Source organism: Erithacus rubecula, assembly GCF_903797595.1.
Source record: "Erithacus rubecula genome assembly, chromosome: 3".
NCBI lineage: Eukaryota > Metazoa > Chordata > Aves > Passeriformes > Muscicapidae > Erithacus > Erithacus rubecula.
The window spans coordinates 20,647,782-20,675,350 of NC_136689.1; the positions used below are offsets into that span (position 1 = coordinate 20,647,782).

At 35.0% G+C, this 27,569-nt stretch overlaps 1 protein-coding gene and 1 long non-coding RNA gene across 4 annotated transcripts in view; both read left to right on the forward strand.

The window, feature by feature from the left end:
* Positions 1-27,569, forward strand: part of RUNDC3B (RUN domain containing 3B) — a 48,965-nt gene that overhangs the window by 10,532 nt on the left and 10,864 nt on the right. For all 3 annotated transcript variants that reach the window (XM_079301712.1, XM_079301711.1, XM_079301713.1), the window contains exons 3-8: positions 3,208-3,341; positions 5,345-5,430; positions 8,470-8,559; positions 11,687-11,767; positions 13,471-13,639; positions 18,140-18,297. In XM_079301712.1, coding sequence (XP_079157838.1) covers positions 3,208-3,341; positions 5,345-5,430; positions 8,470-8,559; positions 11,687-11,767; positions 13,471-13,639; positions 18,140-18,297 — 718 coding nt within the window. The remainder of the gene's footprint in view (positions 1-3,207; positions 3,342-5,344; positions 5,431-8,469; positions 8,560-11,686; positions 11,768-13,470; positions 13,640-18,139; positions 18,298-27,569) is intronic.
* Positions 18,304-20,486, forward strand: LOC306799999. Its single transcript, XR_013773733.1, has 2 exons — positions 18,304-18,907; positions 18,956-20,486. It is a non-coding gene; the product is annotated as an uncharacterized lncRNA (long non-coding RNA).

Here is a 27,569-nt window from a genome sequence, read left to right on the forward strand (position 1 = left end):
TTCAGTGTAATAAAATAATATCAGGTGTCAGTGTGTACATTTTTCTAGTACATTTTGCTTGTGACTTTTGTAATATTTTCATATCATGGTTTCTGCGAGCACACTTGTCATCTGTACACTTACTTGCATTTACCACCACTAGGACACAAAAAAAATCCGCTGTACCATGCTATTTTGACATGACTTTGTGTGCCTATTTTCCTGTACGTTTAGAAGGCTATAAACATGTCAAAAGTTTCTGCTAGGATTGTCCATGGAAGCTGCTTTTATCTATCTAGTCTATGTAATTCCTAAATTTTAGGAGTTCTTTGAGTAAATACAATGCAGCTTGTAATGCTCTTTGTTCTGAGAGAAACAAGTCTGCTGGATTAAATAATTAAGGTAATGGTGATATAATGAGAGTGAAAAAGGTAGAGTAAGGATATAAGAACTAAAGGCACTACTATAATGAAAAGACAAACAAAGCTGTGGTAGTCCTTTATTTGGTGCAAAAATGTTGTTAGCAGAATAGCTTTTATTGCTAGATTTAGTATCTATGCACATAAAGTGATCTCTTATTCTTTTTGACTAAGAAGAAACAAGAGACCTCTTGTGCAATTTGTGGTTTAGTTCATTCTTCTTGTATGAAGAAAAATTGTAAATGAATTTAAAATTGTCTTGGAGGGCTGACTTTATGAACTATTCAAGTATTTAATGACCAGTTCTGTTGGCTCAAAATAAGGGTAGGTATCTCAGAAATTCCTCAAAGATCACACCAGTTTATTAGAAAGAAGTTGGCTAAAACTTTTTATTGTATAGAAAAATTTACTGCAAACTAAATAATATAAGGAAATCTGGAGAAAGCCTGTCTATACCTTGGAGCATCCTAGTCATTACTTCTTTTCAACTGTGGAACTTTGTAAATTAAATTGGACTGTGATTGAATAGGGATCAAACTGTTTAGTCTTATTTGTGAAGAACTTCTTGGGCATGAAAAGGGTCTACAATAACTCTAGATGTTTGTATCTAGTTGTTGGAACAGAAATGGGTGGATACAAGTAGGTGTGCAGAAATATGCAAAAATGTGGTGAAAGAAAAAAAATCACAATATTGTTTCTATTTGCTTTGCACTTCTGTAGACAGGAATGAAATTTATTTGAACAATGTTTAATATTACACATGCAACTTCCATGTTTACCTAACAATTTTGTTTGGCTGACAAAACCAACATCATTTCTGTTGGAACAGCTGTCAGTTTCTACATCTTCAGATGAATATGAACGTCACAGCAGAGACAACAAGTTCTTTGTCCTGTGCACCTCTTGAGAAACTTCCTCTTCCCTTAAGAAGTTCTATACTAAAACTAGCTTTCAATTTTATTAAGTTCTTTAAAAATTTAGGTATAATTTTGAAATCATAGAAGTTATATTGTAAAGTTATTTCTTGTTTTAAATGACTTTTTCAGGTGTTCAATTGTAAAAGGAATTGCATTGCATTAGCAGCTTCAGAAAACTGTGGTGATACTGTTTTTTACCAAATATGTTCTGCCCTTAAGATAGTTTGAAAAAAGCCACAGAAGTTAATATATGCTTGCCTTTATTAGTTGGACCTGGAATTGATGATATGAAGTCATCTTTACACCCTAGCTGCATTTAATTTTGTAGGTACAATTCCTAGAGCAGAAATGTTTTTAGCTTGGTGAAGAATATGAAAAATATCTGTAGCTTTTTGTGTTGTTGAAATGCTGTTGTATTTTTGTTGCTGTTCACTAAACTTAGCATTTCAACAGAAATAATAAGTTTGTAAAAGCACTTACTTTGTGGAATTTATTTTATTTTGGTCCTTAGAGCTGAGCAGATCTAAAACTACAGTAAATGCAGCACCTTGGAATTCTGTTTTTTCTTTGGCATATTGGGTATTATATGTTAATTCTTCCTGCTTGTGCCTTTTTTGTATTTTTAAAAGTCTTTTATCATGCTTTGAATTTAATAAATGTATCTGTGGTGAAGGAAGCAGATAGACCACAAAGTCAAGTGATATGCACCCTCTAGGGAAAGAGGAACCTGCCACTTGAATTTCTTCAGCTCACAGGGGACAGATCTTTGACACTATTTTGGCTATGCTGGAAGCTGAGTCTGGGCATGTCAGATAAAAATGCATATTTTGGATTTTATTTTCAGTATGTATGATTTGCAGTATCACTCTAATGTATTCTTGCTTGAAATCTGAGCTTTCTACAGAAAAAGAGAAGTCATTCTTGTACATTAGTGAAGCTTCTTATGTGCAATTCAAGACTTCAAATAAGATAAAATTAGCTTTAAAAGATCTCATTTTATATGGAAACAAAGTTTTGCATATAACAATGCTGGCAGTCACCAGAGGGCAATATTAACCTTACTTGTTCCATACCTGTTTGCAGCTATGTCCAAAGTGAGAACAGTGTGCTGTTCACTCTGAAAAACAGGGTTGAACTGTTGTGCTGCTGCTGAAATTTATATGGAGATGTTCCAAGTGTTATGTAGTTTTACATTGCATTTTCTAAGTGCAATACATTGCAAAAAATGTGAAGGATTTTGGTTGTGGTTCCAGGAGGGGTAATGATCTGCTCAATTATTTTTGCTTGGCTTCTGAGGGAATGTTCTCTGTATACTCAAAAGAAATTGTGACTGAAAAGCTTTTTTGCTTATGCATCAGCTTCTCTTCAAATATAAGTACAATTTGAAAAATTCCAGTCTGCTCCTAAAATAAAGATAACACTACCATAGCAATGTGGTATTTTAAATTTTTATTTATGTAATTCTTTTAAGAACAAAGCTCACTCTACTTGACTGTATTAGTGAAACATATATGCTACCTATAGAAATACCAGAAATACTTCTCACCTCATATTTTTAAGTCACAAGTTATTGCTTTGTTGTGATTGAAGAATTCTGTGAAGGACTCTTGAGTATTATTTTGGCATAATAACAAGAAAAAAAAACTAAGAAAATACACATATATACACAAAGCCCTAAACTTCTCTTCATACATCATTTTCAAACCAGGGTGAGCTGCATAGTGCAACTTTTTTTACATCTATGAGTCAGTTTTCAGTAGGAATTCATGGACTTGATTGTATAAAATCCTTTCAGTAAAGGCAGCATATTAAGGAGTATTTAATTACATTTATCTCCAGTAAGCAGAGAGGGAGGTTCATGAATCTTTCTGTGTCTTGTATTTTGATTTAAGGTCAGATCACCTGGTTCGGCTATGAAAGTCCTCGTAGTTTCTGGGACTACATTCGCGTAGCTTGCCGAAAAGTCTCTCACAATTGCATCTGCAGTATTGAGAATATGGAGAATGTCGGTTCTTCTAGAGCTAAGGTAGGGAAGAGAAAGGCTGAAGTGACCTTTTTATTACATTGCTGTGACATTTCTGTACCTGTAAAAAACCATAGAATTTAGCTTGCTCCACGCATTTTTTCATTGTTCGAATTTTTTTTATGTGCCTAGTAAATATTTGCTATTAAAAAGCCCCACTTTTAAATCAGAGTATTTTTCCTTTAAGGTTTCTTACTCAATAGAAAAAAATCTCTATTAAATGATTGTCCTCAGATTTTTTTACTTTACATCATTTTTAAAAACATGGTATTTTAAGTAAAATTAAGTCTTGTGGATATGCTTAAGAAATATTAAAATTGTAGAAGTTGGGTGATTTTTTTTTCCCCTTCTAGCAATTTTATTTCGTGTACAATTTATGCACTGATACAATATTTGTGATCAGCTTTTAAGGTGTATTTTAAAGGTCTTTCTGAATTCTGAGATAATTTTAATAGATATGAATTTAAATATTCAGTAGATAATAAAATGCAAGGCTATTTTCTGAAATATTCTTATAAATAAAGAAAAAAATCTGTTACTCTGTGGAATACTTCATGCCAAATAGTAGACAGAGAACCTAATTTGTGCAGTGAGTGTGGAGAACGGTGTGCAGTTTTTTTGGGGAAAATTTTGGATGTCTGTATATGAAAAGACAGAGAGCATGCTGACACAAATACCCATCATGTGCATGTGTCTGACTGGTGGTCCAAGTAAGTGTCCTCCTCAGCCTGGAAGCTGTCAGCAAGGCTTTGCCAGTGCTTGTTGGCTCTGCTTCCACTGGAGGAGCACAGGCTTTAGTCCTTAGCTAAGCAGCATCATCACTTTCATGGTTTCAGTCATGTTCTAAATAAATGCACCATAAAGGCAGCTATCCCAGTAAATGTCCTTTTAATTTCAATGCACCCTATTATTTTTCTGTGCTGTTGGTGTTTACAAAAGCAATTTTATTTAGTGTTTCATAGAATTTTAAAATTATTTGTGTTGGAATGGATCTGAAAGACCATCTAGTTCCAGTCCCCCTGCTGTGGACAGAGACATTCTCTTTTAGCTTGAAGCTACTCTGCCTTGTCCTGTCACTACATGCTCTTGTCTCTCTCCTTCTTTCCTGTAGGCTCCCTAGAAGGCCACAGTTAGATCACCCTGAAGTAGGATTATAATTTACTACTGGTTCTGGTAGAATGTCTCTAGTGCTATTCAATTAGATGCCAATAAGCACCAAATATATTAAACATAAACACATCTTATTTCTTACATAAGTGTTTGAAATTTGTATGGTTTACAAGAAATGTTTCTGGTGTTTTCAAAAGTACAGTCATAACTATGGCAGCCATTGAAATGTCTCCCTCTTGTAAGCTACAATCCTGTGCACTAGACCTGCAAACACAGCACAGTGTGCTTTCTTAGGGATTATTTTTTAAAGTTACTGCTGTTGTTTTTGGAATTGTTTGAGTGAAGTTTTGCTTTTGGACTCTACAAGATTTAGACCTCTTGGATTTGCTTTCATGTGTGTATTTTATGTGCACCTTCAATAATAATGTTGCTACTGCAGGGAAAAAAATACTGCACAACTCATTTTTAATGTAAATCCTTCAAATATTTGAATGAACACAGAGAATCACTTTGAGGACAAGTTACTGCTACTTTACTATGGAAACAACTGGATGCTTCCAATATCATTGATTTTAAAATGTGAGGCTTTCTGCCCTGTCTGCTGCCTCTCACATACATGAGCTTTTCAAAAGGCTGGAGCATATAATTAAAAATCCTTCCACCCTCTCCTTAAAATTTTGGATAACTTTATTTCACAATAAACTTACTGTCCTTGTAAGAATGCATTTTTTATTTTCATTATTGCTATAATGAAATATATTTAGTAGCTGTTTCTGTTTAATGCTAGTTTTGTTAATCAGTCATTTACTCAGGTAGACCAGTGGTATTAGTTTTCAGATGGTAAAACTGTTTCTTTCTGTATTGCTTAAATATTTGATACCTGTTTTGTCTTGCAGGGTCGAGCATGGATAAGAGTAGCACTTATGGAAAAGCATTTGTCTGAATACATTTCCACAGCTCTGAGAGACTTCAAAACAACCAGGTCTACAAGAATTTTATATTTGTAGTATTTTAATAAATGTTGCTTGAGTGAGGGACTTATGCTTGGAAGTGAATGGTGCACCTGATTTGTATAGTAAAGAATGTCATTAATGGAAGACCTAACCTAGTGAAAGTTTATGTAAAGTTGGTATGGATTTGGTTTTAGCATGGGTAGAACTGCAAAATTGAAAATCTTTTCGTGATTTAAAAATGTGGAAATATGCCTGGAATTCTTTAAAAGTCGGAAGCAAAGAAAACCTCTCTGAAGTAGGAACTAAATCTGAAATTGTGTTGTAGTGAGGATAGATGTAGGATTCCTTTCAAAATTTGTGGAAAGCCTAAGGGCTCAGTAAAAAATAATTTTTGCAGTAATTTTTTCTGAAGAAAAAAGGAAGAGAATTCCAGGAACCTCTTGAGAACTGTAGAGTAGCAGAATTAGTGATCAGGCATAGCTAAAATTCTTGATATAATAAGAAAAATGTGTAACAGATTTTTGTTTTAACTTCTGATGATAAAAATAGTGATGAGGATATGCTTTGTGATAAAAAATACTCTGGCAGTATTGGACTGGTTTTAGACAATGTGATTATTAGATGTTATTTTATCTCATAACAAGTATGTCCTGCAGATTTTTTATGAAGTCACCTGAATACAAGTGGATCTGTAAAATGTACTTTATGTTGAACTCTAAAAGTTTAAACATAATGAATGGGATATTAAAACAACAAGAATTTTCTCTGTAAGGACTTCTGTTTATTTAAACTATTATTTTTTTAATACTATTTGTCCAGAGATCTCCATAAATTTCCCAGTATTAAGCTGACTTTGAAACACAACTAGGTAAACATCCCATTTCATTGCAGTTTCCAAACCTGCTGTCTTACTTTACCCAGATTTGCTTGCATTTATAGTAGACAAGAAGCACATAAAACAGAGAAAATATGGAAAAGATTTACTCGTGATGCTTCAAACTGAAGAGTCACATGGGTTTTTGAGGATGAGATGAGGAAGAGTAGGGTCACTAATTATGTAGTTAAGTAATACATTATTTGTCCAAGTTTTGGTAGTGTAGTTTGTTAGTGGATAACAATGGTCTTATTTGATTAGCAGTTTCAAATTCATTTATTTGAACATGTTAATGTTTAATATATTTGAATATTCTTTCAGTGGTATAGCTTTTGGAAACAACTTCTCTTGCATTCCAAACATAGTAAGTGCAAAGTTTCTTTTGAAGTAATATTTTAAAGTACATCTAACGGAAATAAAAATTACATTTTCAGGTTTTGATTGTGTGGATTTCAGAGCCACTAACAACAATGGACATATTTTCTTTTCCCATGTGGGATTTCAGATACCTCATAACTGACCTGGTTTTTTGGATGATGCTTTGCGTCATTTATTTAGCATTTTAAATTATTTATTTTACTGTATGCATATTTAATAATTATTTGTATAAACTATAAATTTCTTGTGTTACAAATGTGTTTGTAGATACAAGATTATCTATCATGCTGATAGCTCTCTTGAAACCTCACTGTTGTGTTTAGATGCCTGGAGTTAGTACTTGGATGAAGCAGCACATTCTTAGTGCTGGATGTACATATTGCACTTGGAAGAGGGATTGGATTAAGCCTGGGCACAGAATTATTTTTGTAACGAATTGGTCAGACTTCTATTGTAGCAAACTGCTATGTTGTGAGATGTTAAGTGTACAGCACTGAATGAAGATTTCTGGGCTTTCCAAGGGGTCTGTTGTATCCAGCAGCTGTCTAACACTGTCACTGTCAGGCTAACTTCTGCATCTCACCATTGAAGGTGTGCCCTGTCTTTTTTGTGTGGTTCTTCCTAGGCACTATTTTACAAGAACTCAGTGCAGATTGGTACCTGGCAGTGATTTTACAAATGCCAGTGAAATGGCTGATAATCTGCATCAACTGGGGGCACTGCTGTTTGCTCACAAATAAGAGTCACTGTGCTGAATCAGACTGTGGACTCCCTCTAGCTCAGTGCTCTGGCTCAGCCAGCTTAGCCTCCTAGTGCCCTTCCTGAAGTCAGAGAGTATAGAGCTGAGTTTGTGCTTCCTTGCCTCACTTGCCAGGACCATAAAATCTGTCTTCTGAGAGCAAGTCTTAGAAATTTCTTCCTTGTACTGAGAACATCCAAGATCTTGGAGAACTCATCTCCTTATAGTGAATGGATGTCTGTTAAAAGCTGCAAAAGTGAGACTTCTCATTTCCACCTCATGCAGTGTAACACAAATGAATTTCTGGAGCTGTGTCTCAAAATATGTCTTTTCTGGATGTTCATCATGCAACCAACTGGAGCTCTCTGAACCATCCAGAAGCTTTCATACAATTCTTAAAACAGATGGAGTTTTGGTAGGGCAGTATTGCTGGTATTTGAAGTACAAGCTGTATTCAGTAATCTGGCACCTTCTTGCACTCATCCACAGCTAGAATGTAAAAGTGAACTGTACATCTCAGTTCTTTGAACCTTCCCTTTGGTGCTGAACACCTCTTGCTTTCCCTCTTGCCACATGTAATTCTGGTGACCTTCTAGCATGCAATATTTAAGAAAAGGTAAACTACCTGAAAAATATCTGATTTAAAAAAATATTTTTTTTTAAAAGATCAACTACTAAGAATGAAAACTGAATTGTGAACTTTAAAAGAACCTGCAAATACAATTGTGAGAAAGAACTTTTCATGTAGTGGAATCATTATTTTTTATGTATGTGACACAAATTCTTCCTTTTAGAGGTAAAGTATAATGTACCTTCATAATTTTTTTTCTTTTTTTTTTTGCATTTTATCCATCCTGTTCTACTAGTTCATAGGACTGATTTTGAAAGTTCTTTTTGCTTGTGTCTAAATTCTTCTGTAAGATTGTGGTGTTTTGTGCTATGCAGTCTATTAGTTTGCTTTATTTGAAATGAAATATGAATGCCTCCAGGGTTCATGAATTGTTTTTATTTAAACTGGATTTCTTCAGTTTTCTGTTAAATATTAAAAAATCTGAATTAATTTATTTTTTATTGAAGGAGATTTTATGAAGATGGAGCAATTGTTCTTGGTGAAGAAGCAAATATGCTTGCTGGTATGCTGTTGGGACTCAATGCAATTGATTTCAGGTATTGTATTTGTGTGCTTCATAACAAAATGTTCAGCAAAAGTACTTATAAATTAATACATTATGGAAAACATTCTTAAATTCCCATGGTAGTTTGAGAAACAAAACTTAGGTTAAAGTGAAGAAGAGGGCAAGAGAGACATCTTGAATGGCTCTTCTAGATAAGAACCAAGTTATGCTTTTATATAACTTCATGATTATGGGGTAGCTTTTTCAGGTATCAAAATCCTGAAAGGAATCAGAAGTATAATTGCAGAACATATTTCAAAGCTAATTAAATGAAGCTTTTAGATGTGACATCTTTTAAAGATATTTTTAAAGTATAAGTAAAACTGTGTGATTAAGTACTTGGTTTATCCTGGAACTTGAAAACAGCATTGTAACTGCATATGTAGAAGGTAATATTTATCAAGTCTAAATTTGAAAACCATAACCTAAAAATGACCATTTAATAACAATTTATGTTAAAATTACCTGCAGCTGAACTGCTTACATAATTTGACCTTTGCAATTTCTAGCCAGGTTTTTGTGGGCTTTCCTATATCATTGATTCTGTGGTTTTGAGGTAACAAAGGTGCAAGCACACCCTAGATAATAAAAAAACCAACACAGTGTGTCTGTATATGTATATATATTAAAAAATACTATCAGCAATATATAAAGATTACAGTGCCTATAAAAAGATAGAACCTGGCTGATGCAAGACCTTGTTAATGTGCTTGGTTGGGCCAGTTTAGCCTCAGGCAGAGCCACTGGCAGAGAGTTTCATTATTCAGCACAAGGAAAAGGAGACTGATAATGCTATTCTTCATTCTTCTGTCAGTTCATTGTCAGTTCACCTTGCAGCAGCATTAGTGGTTGTCATAAACCAGTACAGGAGGTAAATTGCCAGAAAACAATAGTAGCCTCACTGGATGCATTGAGTGATTGACCATTGCCAAAAGGCCCTTCAGAGATTTACTGCTGTTTATGTACTTCTGTGCCAGGCTTGTTGGACTCTTCTGTGAGCCAGCTTAAATTGTTGAAGAATGAAAAAACATCCCCAGAAGAGGATAGGATAATTCTTTTGTTGTTAATTTCATTCAGAGAAACATCCTATTAGTGGCAGAGAATATGGGAGAATAATGCTTAGAGAAGAAAAGGAACAAATAAGGAATGAGCAATGTTTTCAATTTCTGATGGAAACCAGCATTTATTTCAGCTGGCTGTGGAACTGCAACTGGATAGGGAAAGGACAAAAAAAAGAAAACAATCTAAAATGCAGGTCTTGATGGCTACTGAACCATTGTGGAGTCAGATAAGTGCCAGTACCACTGTAGAGAGGGGAATGTCATGTTTGCATTTTAAAAAAAGGAAAAAATGCTGAGAGAGAGGCTAAAATACAGGGTAGCTTCTTTTTCTAGCATTTTGTCATTAGATTTGCTTAACTACATCCTCAACATGTGTTCTGGAAGAACAGAAGTGTGCTGCAGGATGATAAGAGTGCTAGCCGTGTGTACAGCCAAATTCTAATCTTACCAGATTTTATTAGTTTAAGCTTTGCATAATATGAAATTAAACTGCTGCTGTACTAGCCCTGGACTTGGACAGACTACAGCTATACATGAATAAGCTTTGCAAGATTAGGTCTGCAGTATATAAATCCTCTCATAAACAGTCTTCAATTGACTGTATTTGTCTCTCAAAAGCCTCAGTGTTGCATACTAGGGTATGAGAGCTTAGTGGTATGACTACTTGTTCTTTCTTTGTCCTCTGATTTCTAATATAAAGGAATGTTAATGGTGTACAGATTACTGATTGCCTCTTTAAGACCTTTACATTTTGTCAATGCAGCTTTTAAGAGTCTAAATGAGCAAAATGGAGCTTAGTACTACAGGAGTGTTTTTATTGTGCCACATGTCACAAATGTCTCAGGTTGGGAGGGACCACAGTGGGTTTTCTGATCCAACCTTCCTGCTCAGGCAGGGCTATCCTAGAGCCCGTGGCACAGGATTGTGTCCTGATGGTTCTTGAATATTTCCAGCAAGGGACTCCACAACCTCTCTGGATAATCTGTTCCAGTGCTTGGTCACCTGCCCTCTAAAGAAGTTCTTCCTCATATTCAGGTGGAATTTTCTGTGCATCAGTTTCTCCCCATTGCCTCTTGTCCTGCTGCTTGGCACCACTGAGAAGAGCCTTCTCTATTGTGATTTGAATGGCTGAGAAGTTGTAGCCATTCTTTGCATGTTGTATATGAGACTTCTTTTCCAGTTCAATGTCTCTTATAAATGTTGACTAGCTTAGCTATGTGGAACTGTAATTACAAGTTTGAGCTGGAAATGAGAGAGCTTGTGTGAGAACATAATCTGTTTTTTTTTTTCTCCCCTCACAGCAATATGGAATTAGGTAATTGTGATCTTGGAGGGGTGCTTTTTTGCTTTGCTTTTCTTTTTTTGTGTGGGAGAAAACTAACAGCCCTTTAGATATACTTCCCAAATAGCATATTGCATTGTCTAAAATGACACTTTGCAATTCAGTTTGCAAAAGCTGTGACTTACTGGAGTCTGTTTATCAATAACAGAGGTAGGAGGAATGAGGAATATGAGCCTTATGGAAGCTTGATAATTTTGTCACTTCTGTGATAGTTGAACATGGTTGAAATGCAGTAATTTCTTTCCATTAAAAAAAATAAATATAGTGTAAATGAAAGCTTTATAAAGCTACAGCCATTTAAGAACATTTTCCAAAAGTTAGGTTCATTTATGTTCCTCAGCTTCCTGCACCTCAGCATCTCTAAGTGTCTGAAAGGAGAAAGACCCTGGAATATTTTTGAAAAAATATTATATTATACTACATTTTATGTAGTAGAATGGTTGTATAAGCACTCTGCATACCCTTTAAATTATCTTGAATGTGGAAAATTCTAAACTTGTCCATAATTCTTCTGGTCATGCTGCTTCAGTTAACTTTCCTGTTATTCTCTTGCCATCACTTTGTATTATTATGAATAAAAGTGAATGTTTAAAAATTTATAGGGTTTATAGCACCAAAAAATTACAAAGAATGAAGTTTCAGGTTGGTAATATTCGACTGTTATTGTCATTTAATTTTCTTTTAATAAACTTATTTTTGTTGCTCTGTTCTGTCAGTTTTTGTCTGAAGGGTGAGGGATTGGATGGAAGCTATCCAGCTGTCATAGATTATACACCATACTTGAAGTTCACCCAAAGGTACTTTTTAGCTTTACTCTGCTTTTTAAAATTTTATTTCCTTGGCAAGATTTTACTTATTATTTGGCCTCTTTTTTTTCATTTCATATGCAAAATGCTATTTATCTCTAAGTACAAACCTGTGCACTCGCCTACCTCACTCTTTCAGACTGTTGAATTGTTACATGACTCATGAAATGTGAGTCATGCTAATTTTATTTCCTTTATTCAGAATAACAGTTCAGTGGGAAACAAATGCTGCATCTCCTTTGATGATCACCAGACCAAGTGTCCTATCTCTTAGGCCTTTTCTATGTAGCCATAAAAATGAAAAGTAATTATTTTGTAAATTAAAATTATATGTTCCCTGATAAATGTGAGATATGACATACATTAGCACATAACAGAAAGTCATGACCAGTGGCTATGTAAACTGACTTTTTAGCTGCATTTTGCTCCTCTAATTAGCCTTATGATTAATAATAAAAAGAATTTTCATTGTCTGATAAATCCAGCAGCAATTTGACATCACCAAAAAGCATGGAAATTAATTATATGTTTTCTATTGTTAGGTTTACCAAAATGAGAGAGGCAGTTAGGAACAGTCTTGAAGATGTCTTGAAGATAGTCTTGAACATGGAATATCCTAGTTACTCTCATGAGGTTTTTACTAGCTTACATGTTAGTGACAAGTTGTGATTCAGTTTATATCATGGCAGGATGACAGTTATGGAAATCACTTCTAAAAAAAAACCTAACAAATTCTTTTAGGGTAGGGGGAAATGTAGTTGTAAGGGAAGATTTTCAAACTGGGATAAATCAGAATCACAGAATTGTTAGGGTTGGAAGGCACCTTTGGAAATCATCCAGTCTAAACCCCTGCCAAGACAGGGTCACCTGTTCCAGGTGACACCTGGTTTTAAATGTCCCCAGAGAGAGGCACTCCACAACCTCCCTGGGTGGCCTGTGCCACTACTCTGCCACCCTCAATGGAAAGAAATTCTACTTCACGTTGAGGTGGAGCTTCTTGTGTTTTAGTTTATGGCCATTCTTCTTCCTCCTATCACTGGGCACAACTGAAAAGAGCTTGGCAGCATCCTCTTGACTCCTGCCATTGAGATATTTATATGCATTGATGATATCCCCTCTATCTTCTCTAGACTCTAATAAATTCTTATCTTTGAGACAGATGTCTGCATTCTCTAGCATACATTGATTCTGGAAGATATGGACATACTTTAACAATGAGTCTACTTGCTATGTAGGGAGATATATTCTGTGAAGTAACAGGCATAGGATCTTTGCTATAAGCATAGATATACATTCTGATTTATCTTGCTTTAACATAATGACAACCACTTTTTTGGGTTTCTGGTTGTTTTTTTGGTTTTTTTTGAGAAACAAAATCTACTTTTGGATACTACTCAGTGAAGAAAAGGTTAAGTCATCATTTCCTTAGATAGCATATTGGAATGCATTTACCCTTTGTACTTAGGAAGGTAGCCCACATACAGTTGTCTAACTTGACGAAGATCACAAGCAAATTTCTGCCCATTTTCTAGATGGCTATAGAAACAAAAGCTTGAAATATAATCCATCATATCTCAACATTTCAATTTTTTTGTTTGCAGAGCTTTTTAAGAAATGCAATGTTTCAATTTCAACCAGAATTTGCATTTTTATAAGCACAGCTTTTGTCTTGGCTAATAAATATGATTCTTCAGTTCTGACAGTATCAGCAGTGATGAAGAAGAGCTGAGAACACTGGGCAGTAGTGGCAGTGAAGGCAGTACTCCAGAGAACATTGGTCCTCCTTTCATCACAGATGAAAACAGTTGGTACAACAAATGCAAAAGGGTAGAACAGAAGTACCGGCTTGCATTGGAACAGAAGGTAAAAGATTAGTTTTGTATGGGGGCTATGGAACCAAGCTTATCACCAGCCAACTGGTAACATATCCATCTTAGTAAAGGCAGGAAAAAATGTTATTAAAGATGGTTTAGCTTCATGTAAGTGGTCCTAAATTTTATGATCTTCAGAGTATCCAAGCATCTTTTATCTCTAATTTGAGGGGAAAAAGGCTTGATGAGTTGGGGAAGAGAATAGCAATAATTCAGAGATCAGATTTCACAATCTAATAGAGAAGCTTTGGCTTCTTTATCCAGTCTTGGAGGTACAGACACTTTATCTCTAATGCTATTAGGTTGTGAGCTTGAAGTTCACATGAATTTTCTCTTCCTTAGAAGTCATAGATTTTATTGTACGTAGCCTGACACCTGAAGGCTTTTATGGTGATAGTGATGTTAAAGTTTAACACTTAGTCTTAAACTAAACAAGAAGGATCAGCAAAGTAATCCATTTAGATGAAAGGTAAAATTATCTTCTCAGTGATACTGAGCTGGGTTTTTAGAAAATAGGTAATTTTACAACTTGACTGAAGCAGAATGAGAAAGGAAAATATGAAAGGATGTGTTTGTGTTGGATTTTAGCTTAGTTGGCATGTTAAATATAACTTTAGAAACCAAAGGTAGGTTTTCCATCTACCACCCAACATACCTTAAGTTAAAGGTGAAGTGAAATATATGTTCAAACTTTTCAGTAACTTAGCATTTTCAAAGCAAAGTACTTGTCAGTTTTTCATAACAGCATATTACATCTGCAGTAATTACAATGCATGTTAGCTAGTAGATAGAGAAGAGAGCAGACTGTTCACACACACCAAAGAAGTAGTGCACCAAGAACTGAAATACACCTGGTTAATTTTTTATAAGTTACTTCTATTAGTATTTTTGGTATTCTATTTTCCTAGTGTAAGAATTTGATTTTTGTGAAACTCTGCATAGAGTAAACCATATGAAGGGCTGGACCTTCACAAGGCTGCTTGGAGGTGTAATTATTTCCCTGAATATGGAATAGGTAGAATCAAAATTGATTTATTTTAATGCACTTGAAAGAACATAGCTGAAGTTTTTCTAAGTAACAATGAAGTAGTCAGATTTACTATGGGATAATAGATATTTAGTATTTACTTGCATTAATTTTTTTAAATTTATGCTTGCAATTATTGCTTTTGTATTTTGGATCTCTTAGACTTTTTGGTTTTGAAATATGACCTGAACTGTTGCATCTAGGTTGCTAGTCCAATCTTCTCAGCTATTATGGTATCACTTACCATATGGGAAGAACTTGTGTTCCTGGGGCTTCCTCTGGTACAGAGGGCATTTTCCCTGCTTTTATAAAGCAAAATATGATGTTCAAAATTAATATCTCCAAATACATAAAAACCTTTCTCTTGAACCACCAGAAGGAAGTCCCATCCTTGCCAGACAAAAACATAGGATCAGTTTGAATGCACACTTTTCCTCACCATGAGGAGAGTGTTGTCCATTCTTGAGAAGCACTGAAGAGAGCAAAATAGGTGGATGTTTATTTTTCTTGTTACATCCAAGTGGTTAATTTCCAAGGATACTCCATCAGAGTTGTGACATGCATGTGTAGAAAAAGTACTGAAACATTGTCTTGGCTTGCAATTTGTAGCCCACATCCACAGTCAGAATCACCTTTATGTCTGCATAAGCACAAAGTTTGTAAATGGCTGTAACAGCAAATGGTGATTTGGTTTATTAATGATTCCAAGATCTAGAACCATTCCCATTCCATGAAAGTTATTTCTGGTAATATTCTCTTGGTAATTTTCTTAATGATTTGTTTTGAAAATTGATACCAATTTTCAAAATGGTAGCTACTCTGACAGCTGTTGATACTCTCTTAGTTGTCCTCCTTTGCAATGCCTACATGCAATTGCAGTTGCAAAATAAGGTTTTTTTCCTACAGTCAGAAAAGTTTCTGTTATCTAATTTTCTTTTGGGTTGTGCCTGCCAAGTTTTTATATGATTCATTTCAACTATACCTTTTCTGGTCTATTAGAACTTGCACAAATGACCATTGAGATAGACTATGTAATAGAGCTCCTTTCCTAAGTGCTTCTCTCCCTTCCCTTTCTTCATGGCAGTAAGTTGCACCAATGACTGAGCTGCACTCAGTGCAGTAGGTACCAGTTAATCAGAGACAGTTTATTTGAAAAAGGGGCTTTCTGACATTTTTTGTGTTGGAAAACTGGGTGTTTGTGACAAGAAGACCAAGTTGAAAAGAATGTCTTTAGTAACTGATACAGTAGGTCTGATGCATCCTTCTTTTACTCTATTGTCATTAATTTTGCCCAAACAATGATAAATTCCTTTTGTGCCTCCCAAGTAAGTATCTGTGCTGCAGTCATCAATAGCAGGTCACAATGTGACAAGCAATTGGCTTGCAGCTAAGATAAAAGTCTCTGAGCCATTTGAGTGGTAGGATAGGTTTAGGTGTTACTTTAGCAAGTGAAATCCTGGCATTGCTTTATTGGATCAGCTACACTCTGCTGGTTTAGATCAAGACTCCTAGATTATCCTACTATCCTATCTTGGGTACTTGACCAAAGAAGATGTAGAGGGAAAAATAAACACAAAGCACATGATTATGCACCACTTTTCTTCTAGTGCACTCTTGGCCAATGTATATCAGCTGAGGGGCTGCCTGTATCTAAAAGGTTTGTCTGTGTAGTAACCCCTGATAGATGTCTCTTCCAAATACTTGTCAAATATCCCCTCAATTCCATGTAAAATTCACCATCCAAATAATTTTTTTTTGGCAAATCATTCTGTGACTCCACCATCTGTTGTGTGAAAAACTACCTCCTATTCTGTCTTTTGAATCTGGCTCCTATGAGCTTGATTTCATGGTGCCTAGCTCTTGTTTTTTAAAAAGTTAGGAACTGTCTCTTCCTTTCTGCCTTGCCCAGGCCACTCTGGGAATTTGATCACTTTGTCTTTTCAAAGTTGTCTCTTGTCCAGATCAGTGAGTCATATTTTACACATTTGTTATTTATGTGGAAATTGTCTCTTGCCTTTTCTGGAATTGTTTAAGCTGTTCACTTTTGAATAGTAAACTGCTGAATTATTTGTGTACTGTTTATACTGGAATTTTATATGCTTTTACTGGTGGGATGTGCATCTCCATGTCATTATTGATAGTTATTTACTGTACATAGGATTATGTTTCTAATACTGGTGCTTCAGATCTAAAATGTTTATGTTAAATGGTTTGATTTTTTTTTGTTGTTGTTTTTGTTTTGTTTGGGGATTTTTTTATGGTTTTGAGAGGCAGGAAATTTGTGTTTTAATGCATCATTTAGTACTTTTGTAGTGCTACTTAGAACTTCAAGGAATGTCTTAGGAGTCAATAACAGTAATATTTGATGAGGCAGAACTAGGCATACTGAAAAGCTCTCAAGATTCCTTGGAATTTGTACTGAGACTAAAATGCCCCTGTCAAATACAAATATATCCAATGATTAGAACTGTATTTAAGTATAGGATCACACAATAGTTGTGGTTAGATGGCACCCTGGTTAGATGACCCCTGCTCAGGAAAAGGTAGACTAGAGCAGGTTTCTCAATGCCTTTTTTGTTCAGGCTGTGAATATCTTGGGGATACACATTCCCCAGCATGTCTGGACAACCCATCCCAGTGTTCATTTAATGGGGGGAAAAAGGAAAGAAAAGTTTTCCTATATTTAAATAGTTTCCTATACACTTGCATTTCAGGTTGTGCCCATTTGCCTCTTTTCACTGGCTGTCACTGAGAAGAGTCTGACTCCATCATGCATACACCCTCCCATTAAACACTGATGCACATTGATATGTTTCTTTTCTTTACCCTCTCCTCTTCAGCTGTGACCTGAGCAATCCCAGCTCCTGTTTCCTCTCTTATCAGAGATGTTTCAAACCCTTAACAGTCTTTTTATCTAGTTTTACTTGACAATTTCTAAGAAGTTGCTAACATCTGACATACTGGAACCTCCTTTGTCCTTTTTTTAATATGATTCAAAAGTTCAAAGAAACTTCAAAATAATATTGGATATTTTATTCATAGTAATTCTGGATCCCTTTCAGTAACTGTAAAGATTCATGTAGATATATTCTACTCTTACTCTTATCTAACATCCTGCACCTGTTCAGCTGTAGAATTCTAATATTTTTCTTGTGCTTGTGACAATTGTTTTTGGAAGAGAAATTAGTGTTTCATGCTGGTGGCTTTCCTGTCTCATTTTTTCATCTATTTTTCTATTCCTCTGCAAGATTATAAATAAATATATGATTTTCCTGTTACCTATTAAGGAATCTCAAACTAATCTGAAGTAAATTTGCTAGTCTGATTAAAAATAAATATTAAAAACCCTACAAGAAACCCAAAGTAAAATTGTATGCATCACAAACTCAAAAATGTGAACATGTGTAATTGAAAGTGGTTTTGATAATGTGTTCTTTAAAGTTTTCTAATGGCTTACATTTTCAGGGTTATCTTGAAGAATTGGTACGACTCAGAGAAAACCAGCTGTCTGAATCTGTCTCACAGAACAAACTGCTCTTACAAAGAATTGAAGATATGGATCTAGCCCACAAAATGGAGAAGGAGCAGCTGGAATATATAATTGTGGAACTTCAAGACCAGTTGTAAGTTAGCATAATGAAGCAGCATTGCTAGAGCAGTGTTAAATTATTTAAGTTATATAACTACACAATATGTAGAGTTTCTGATCCTGTGGAAATGAGTCAACTTCTTAAAGAAACTGATGTATTTTAGCTTTTATAATTTTTTTTCTGACAAGTCTTAGATTTGGTAATGGATCCCTGTAAAATGTAGTAGTGTAAAACAGAATAATTCCGAGATTTAAATATTAATTTTTTTTTCAGATCTGAAATAGCTTACAGTAAACTTGCTTAAGTTATTTACACATTTTTATAAAATATTCTTTATATTTTATTACTTCCAGTTTTAAGTCTACCCCTGAATGTATTGAAAACAGCTATCTTTTGAAGTCAATTTTTTTAACTTTAGGCAAGAAAGGGTAAAAAAAAAATATTTTCTTTGGCTAGATTTTAATTTATTTGTGATGACTCTCACAAAGTAGAAGTTCATCTGTAGTCCTAAAACTATTCAAACTGGCAGAACAGTTCACTATCACCCTTTCTTCAATACAAGGTAAAATACTGAAACATTAGAAGGCTTATTTTTTATTAATAGCATATATGATTTCTAATATGATAAATATTTGAGTATCTTGTGGTCATTATACACTTTATCTTCTCACACAGTTTATACATTATACAGTTTATCATTATACAGTTTATCTCCCCACACCTGTCTGGGTGGGGAGGTAGTCTCCTTTTGCAGAGACATTCCCACTTTGGATGGGTCTCTGAGCAGCTTGGTGTAGTGGAAGGTGTCTGGGCCCATGGCAGGGTGTTGGAATGAGATGATCTTTAATGTCCCCCCCCATCCCAAGCCATTCTGTAATTCTGTGTTTGAAGACCCAGGTAGATAGAAGATTCACTGTCTGGTGATAGGTTGCCATGAAACTGCCACAGGGTGCACCTGCAGCAGTTGAATGTTTGGTTCATAACAGATATAAAACGAGTTACTTTGCCTTAAATCTGGATTAATTTGTAAATGTCTGAGCCCTGGAGTAACACAGCAGGCACCTGAGGTCTTTGAAACAAATCTATGATAAAGAGAATATATGAAGACACCATTCAAAAAGGTCTTTTCTACATAGTAAAATACTTTGAGCTTGTAAGCAAAGCTTTTTTTTTTTTTTCTGCTGCTCTCTCTTATAATCATTTTATTGCCAGTGTTTGAAATGGATTTTATGAAAATGTTCAGGAATACAGAATTTGCATTTTTTTAGGTCAAATGCAGAGTAGAGTAAGAAGAAAAGATTGTTTTCCAGATTTCTTCTTTTCTCCCTCTGGTTGACTAATATTTTGAGAGATACCTGTTCTTGACTTCTTCTCTGAACTTACTGATATGATTACTGATAAGTAAGTAATTACTGATACTTACTGATAATGATTCATGTTATACTGCTTTGGCATCCCTGGTTATTTGGGGGAGGTGGAGGAAGGTGTGAACTCATTTAAAGCTATTCTGATACTGGAAATTTTAAATGTTCATACCTGCTGTTAAATTTTAGCTGAGATATATGCAGTCAGACTGTTCTGAAGATCTGTCTTTCAGGTTTGATTTTGTTTGATGGCTTTATTATGTAAAGGCTCAAATTGTGGAATAACTTTTATTGTATCTTGACAGTGTTCTTGTATATCTGTGTGTGAGACACTGCAGCCAGGAGTCTGCTCTAGATATTTGGAGCAGTATAATTTTACATTTTTATTGCTGTGAGTGTAGTGTGCCTGTCAGGTCAGGGAGGGGAAGAAAGATTACTATCAGGTTTCTAATGGTCAACATCAGTAATAATTAACTTATTTTAATCATTTTTGGTATTGGTGTTGGGTTTTTTATTCCAAACAAAGATGAACTGGCTGCCAAATGTGTTATATCAGTAAAGTGTCTGTAATGAGGCATGAGTTTTGGCCAATTGCTTTTTATGGTCCAGCCATTTTAGAATGGTGTTAAAGTAATACCAAAACTAAGTGTTTTGCACCTCTACTAGGGTTTTGAGGCACTGAATGTATGCTGTAATCTGAGTCCTTCATCAGCAGATAAGAGCAAGTTTGGGACTGTAATTCTGCCCTAGGCATACTGTATTACTGTTTGTAAAACACTTTGACATCTGGTTTAGGATTGTTTGCTGTGTAATTGACTCTATTATAAATAAACATTCTATACTTTCTTTTTAATGATACTCCTATTCTACTGGCTGCTGTTCTTAAGGTAGCAAGGTCTATGACTTCAAACTTTTGTTGAATAAGGTTTTGTTGAGGTTTCCTAAATGGTATTTCACAGGCATGCCAAGCAAAATGGTTTATGTATCTTTTCAGTGGACTTGACAGAATCCGAGTCTATTTCTGCCTTCCCCCACCCAAGAAAAAAGAAAATAAGGAATAGAGATCTGACTTTGTTGACAGTTTAGGCTGTCACTGACTTGGAAATCATTTAACCCAGGATCAACAGATCAACAAGGCCTTGAGATTAAAAATTAGCTATCTTATGAAGAAATCTTTCTCTATTCACATTCACTAAGGGGGTTTGCTGCAAAGCATGAAATAATATGAGGATAGGAGGTCAGAAAAAATGAGGAGTAACTTTTTTTTTTTTTATAGCTTCTGTGCTTCATGTTCTTCATTTTCATATGCTTCATTTTCAGTTTTCTTAACTTTGTCTCACACACTTGACTATTCAATCTACAATGAGCAACATAGTTTCCACTTTTGTTAAAATCCATTTTACAGATCTCATGAATACCAATATCTGGAAAATGGTGAAGCTGAAAATTTATCAGTTATTCACAAAAGAATAACTTTGTGTGTCTCTCAGCTTAATTGAATGTCTTAGCAATATACCCACTCACCTGGACCTCTTACTTTGTTGGCAGGTGTCTGATGGCAAATCAAGTTGGAAAAGTGAATCTGCAATAGACATCCTGATTATTAGTTCAGCACATTTAAGCTATACACAGCTCATCAGGAGGAAGGTTCAGACTGGTTATTGGGAAACATCTCTTTACCCAGAGGGAGGTCAGACACTGGAACAAGCTTCCTGGAGAGGTGGTCAATGCCCCCAGTTTGTCAATGTTCAGGAGGCATTTCAATTGTATGAATTGTAATAATGATGAGTCACTCAGAGCCTTCATTTGTTTCTTCAGATGTCATCACTGTGATGTGTTTTTTCCTAGGACTTGTTGTAGTTGAACACTACAGAACAGTGCTTTTGATTCCACTCTTCTCTAAGAATAGTGTATATTTACAGTGAATTTACAAGTGAGGGTGAGGCAGTTCTAAAGGTCTTAAAGTACATAAAATTAGCAGTTCTTAAGTGCTTGAAAATAACAGCTTACAGGAGAACAGCCAGGGAAAGCCTGTTGTCCATAATACATCTAGATGAAGAAAATAATTTGAATTCTGTAACATTCAAATTAAAGAGTTGCAATTTGAGGGATCCCAAATCATCAAGGAATTGCATCCTGGAATATTCAAAATGTACACAGGCAGACATTCCTTCTACCTCTGTGTTTCTGCAAAGAAATGTTGAATGTCTCTTGAAGCACAGAGACATTTGATCACACACCCCATCAGTAAAAAAATTCTACGCACCTCCACAATGCAGGTATAATTATTTATAAATTATATAAATATACTATAGTGCTAATGTATTATTTGCATTCTTAAACATACAAAAATAGAAATTGAAGAGTGTAAAGTGAAGATAAATGTTACATTTCAAAAAATGTATTACCAGTACCCCAAAGGATTTTCTTCTGCATCTCGGAGACCACTGCCTTGAAGGAATAGTTAGCTCCAAGTTGTTGCTGTGCAAAATCTGGAACCATTTGCCCACAATATCCTTGCACTAAAACCCTTTAGCTTAGCTTGAACAGGCTTTTCTTTCCCCCCTCAGGGTGATTCTTAGAATTTCTTTTGACTAACACACTACCTGTGTTACGATAAACTCTGCTTGTCTTTCTTTAAAGTTCAGACTCTGCATCTGAAATTGATATTTATATATGTTAAATATTGTTGTATAGTTATGAGAGAGATTCCATCAATTTCCTGATTGACTTGTTTCCTGCATATTGACTCACTGATGTTATAAAAATTGATCTCACTGATGTTATAAAAGTTGATCAGAACATAGAACATCTTTGTAAACAAAGTAGAAGGAAACATGAAAGCATTTTATACAAAGCAGAAAAGCTCCCAAGATGCTTTAAAAGTTTTTTCTTCTGTTTTGATTCTTGCTCAAATGAAACCAGTGATTTGTGTGATATTTACCACTGCAAGTTTCCTCCTAAAGAATTTCTTCAAGTTTGGTGTGTGTGTGGTAAGATGGTACAGCCCCTTTGTCCCAACTGGTGTATTTTTTTATCAATCTGTCACATTTATGTGAAATTTATTTTGTAAATTCAGTGACTATGCTATATTTTGGTGTTTTCTGGAGGGAAGAAAAGTTGGGGGGAGGGGGAAAATCAGTCTACCATGTTTGGAATTCCATTACTGATTAAGGCACATATAGGCATCAAATTAAATTGTAGGGATGCACACATTTTGCATTGAATTAAGCTTGACTGTGTAACTAAGACATTTTTTTCATTTAAGATTAAAAAAATTTTCATTTTCATTTCATTTTAAGATTTTGTCAAATCTTAAAGACGGGTTTAATTTGTCTGGCTATTCCTTCAGAATTAGCCTTCTCAAGGTCCAAAATGTGCTTTTACTCCATTTGTAATGTCTTAACATAGTTTAACATTTTATTATATTAATAACTTAATATTTTAATATCCAACAATACTACATTTTCTATCTGAATAATACAGATGTCTTTGCAAAGACAGGAAATGACAGTGTACCTACAACCCTGAGAAGCTTGGTTTTTTTCAGGGCTCCTCTTTAATTGCAATCAATGTTCTGTGTATGCCTTCACCCCTGAGGTCTGCACAGCCTGTCATGCTTCCCTCTTTTCCAGGCATTGACTGCTGGAGTACTCAGTCCACACTTTTTCCCTATGTTAGCTCTGCATGGAGCTCAGGGTGATGCTCCTTGCCTTTCAGAAAGGTCCAACAGCTCATTCTCAGCAGCACTGGAATATTGCATGCTGGTTCTGAGCAGCATGCAGAGTAAATTCAGATGTGTTTAACTCCAGGCAAAATTAGCTGCTCTGTTTCAAACACACCATGTCCTACCAGGCCTATTATGGACTATGTAAAGGAAGATACACTTTATTCTCTGTAGCAAAGATGATTTCTTTTCAATGAATGATCATGCCCTATTTGGTTAAAAAACTTGCTTATAAAAAACATCTCTGCTTGCCCTCACTTTGTCAAGGTGCTGTTTGTAAATGCTCTGGAGTCTGCAGCATGCTGCCACAGAACTCTGCCTGTGAACAGGCAGGGGAGGGTCAGAGAGGAAGGCACAAAGCTGTAGAGGATGTAGGTCTAGCTGTGCTGGCAGGGACAAAGCAGAGGAAAGCTTCTCCAAGGAAACGGAAGCAGGAGGGTCTGAGCAAAAGCTTTGAAACTTAGCTTGTGTTTGTCTCCTTGTGAGTAAAACTTTAATGTGGGTTGCCTGGCTTTGTAATCCTAGTTCAAAACCTAAATCTTCTGGAGAAATAGGAAAGCTATATCAATTTTTTTTAGTCCTCTTGCCTTCCTTTCAGATAGTCCTCTCTTAAGAAGTTTTCTTTTTCCATAGAAACTGAGTTCCTCAACTGCTTAAGTACAGTAAATCCAATTTGTTGCAGCTGCTTTATTTCCTCACTGAAAGGAAGCTGAAGATTAAAATTTAATCTTTGATCCTGGCAAGTTTCTTTCCTAGAATGTGAAAACTGAGAACGCTAATCCTTTCCTTTTAAAGCTTTAATGGATCCTGCTATCAAATCCTAATTCACATTAGCCATGCTTTTATTTGTAATGCTTCCTGTCTGTCCTTTGCTTCTCCCTCAAGTTTGAGCAGCAGTTTGCAATCCTTAGTATGGCAGTCTGGTTGATTTTCAAGTCTTTCTTTTTTCAACTTGTCTATGTGTTGTTTTTATTTGTTTTATTTGTTTTAATAGCATAGTGAAAATATTACATATTCTGAGAGATGATAAACCTTTTGTTTAGGCAGTGTTTTGAATTTTGTTTTTGTGTAATTTTTTCTTTTCAAGCTTGCTGCAATATTGTAATCCCGTTCTATTTTACAAGGGTGTGAGTTGACAGTAAGAAGGGAAGTTCTGTTTTTAGTGAGGTGGAAACCAAAGAAGACATGGGTGTTTCCTTTTTTGCAAATATAACTAGGAAAAGTTCATCTGGGCGTAGGACATAGACAGAGAGACTCCTGCAATTCAGAGAGGAACATAGAGGGCAAGGTACAGAACTGTGCACAATTAAACAATTTATATCAAGCCTCCATCATGGCTGTTCTCTTCTTAGAATCCATGTGAGTTTATTGCACAAGTGGAAGCCAAAAGTTTCTGAGTTGATAACAAGGAAAGGGCTTACTCTACATGATGCAGTAAATAGGGGAGGAATTTATTTTTAAACCCTCATATTTTAATATCTTATTCCAAACAGTTAAAAAGGGGGGTTAAAAGGTTTACTTTAAAATAAGCCTGAACATTCTAAAAAAAGATTAAAGCTTTTGGTGTCTTCAAGGATGTGTTAGAATATTTACAGCCAAATGTTTTCTGATTCCAAAATGAAAAATACTGACGTTTGTAAGGAGTCTGCCTTCTGCTCCCTTCTCCCCTGCACTCCCCTTGGTGGGTTAGAGACTCATAGATACTCTTTTTTTCACCATTTTGCATACTTAATGAAATTAGTATCCCCTTCTAGGTGTCTAATGTGTAATACTAAAATCTGTTTTTATAGTGGCATCCTTTCTCTCCTCTCCCATAGATTCACTTCTATGGATAAAGGCATTGTATAAAGGTACCAAGTAGGAAAACTTTAAATAAGTTACTTGGACATTAGCACCTTATGCATTCCAAATTCCAAAATATTTGGCCAATGTAGCATTTAAAAATTTGGAACAGGGAAAAAGAAGGCCTTTCCAAATAATAATAATGATAAGTATTGAGCCTCTAAAGGCTTCAGTACAATGGAGTTGCAAATGATGTGCATTCATAGTAGGAAAGCATATTGTGTGGATTATGAGTTTCTTCCTCTAATATACCTGAACTGTGGCAGAAAAAGAATACTTGCTTTGGCATAGCAATACAGCAGACATCAGTGTCCTCCTCTCCTAATTCCACAAAGAGAATCATCTCATATCTGGAACCTCAGGTGAACCTGAGGCTTTGTTTTCATTAAAGAGTTTTAATAACTTAATGCTGCAAATGGAGGGGTTAGAAAAAAACAGGTAAAAATTACGGTAAATCAATCATGGTGCATAATCCCTGCTGGATTGCAATCACAGAGCCTAAATTTGATCTCTTTGTGCTTTATCTGTTTAGATAATAACCTTGCATTACCATTTGCTTCTGAGAGTCACAGGGTTTTGTGCTTCATTTCTTAACCTTCATACTCATCTACTGTACATTTGCTTCTGTATTCCAGAAGATACTGATGGGGAAAGCAAGTATTTCATATTGTTTATATGTAAATGAGAAAAGTTGAGCAGAATTTAATTTTTTTCTAATAGACTCAATGCAAGTTACATGACGTTCAATACAAAACCAAATGGGCTTTAAATGACAAGTAGTAAAAAAAGCCTTATTTTTTTAAGGATGGAAGGAGAGTGCCAAGCTAGAATGGGGAGGAGAGGCTAGTTCTGTATTTGCAGACATTACTTTATTGTTGATCTACTGAAGGAGTAACTCTGTGATTTGTCGGACAAAAGAAATTGATATTTAAATTATCCTAAACTTTGGATTTATTTTACTAGATTTATTGGTTTAAATAAATCAGGTTAGAAATTAAGTGTCATCCAGAAAAAAAACATTAGCAAATATTTTTGTACTTTCACAACAAAATTATAAGTTTCTCTAAAATACAAATAGTTTATTCAAAAGAAAGATGAGTTACAGATCAGTGTGCATACACACAATTGCAAAAATATTGGAGATTTTTTAGATTATGGATGGTACTTGTAAATTTGGGTTACAAGTTGTTTTTCCAATTTTAACTTTGTGCCTTGTGTTTCTTAAATATTTGGTAAAATAAAGTGCAGTCCAAATGAGTTATAAAAAAGGCTTTAAATAGATAAAGTGAAAAGCCTGAAGTTACAACCAAGAAAATATAATCAGTGTGCTCCCTGATTCCTGAGTAAGAAGATTTTATGTGCTGGTGTCCTGTTTTGGCTAGCAAGTGGTTGATATATAGACAGGTGTTTTTTCTGTTGGTCACATTTCTGTTCTTATTCAACCACTTAACACTATAATTTTTCTTTGTTGTTATCCAAATTATAACTCATATTACATTGGCAAAGATTTTTATTTGCCATTATTCATCCCTTCTCATGTCTCCATTTCTAGTGTTACTCTCTGATTGTGGATTTTTGTTTGGGGTTTTTTTCACCCCTTTGCACTTGGATCAGGCTTTTGCCCTCCTCTTTTTTTGTTTTGAAGTTTCTAAGATTTTGAAGCTCTGCCTTACCTGTTGCATAGTTTGTCAGCTGTATTCATTCACATTCAACTGACAAGAAGGACTTAAATTACTCAGGGCTTGCTGCTAATAATTTAATTTTTTGTTTGTAATTAAAACCATGGTCTTCTGAAAGAGCTTATATATGTAGTTTTGGCAAATACATGTCTGTGTATGTAGAAGATTAATATTCCAATTACCCTGTTGGATATCTCTCCTGAAACTCTTGTTGGCTTAATATAATAGTGGAATTTTAAAGAAAAAGTGCTGATTCAGTCAACCTAAAGTAACTTAACCATTTTATGGTTGTTTCTCCTGCTTTTACTGAATTCAAAAGAATCAAAGTGTTAAAAAAATTATTGAGAATACCAGTTTTGCTGATCTGTTAAGAAGAAAGATCTTGCACCCTTGTAGAAATGTTTTTATGAAAGGAATTCAGCTATAAATAGGTTGTATTTACATCACTGACATAAGGGAAAAAAGAATCCTTAAATGGCAAACCAAGTTTGAGAGGATATTTACAGAAGGCAAATTAGACAATCTGTCCAAAAAAAGCTTGTTGGCTAAGAGTCCTCCATTTCACAGCAAAGATCACAATCTGATAGTTGCAGAACTGACTTTAAATCTGCTCTTTGTGTTTTCACTAGTTTGGTTGCTGATCAAGTTCAGTATTCTTGTTTTCTGTCAAGACCTACTCTGGAAAAACTGGTT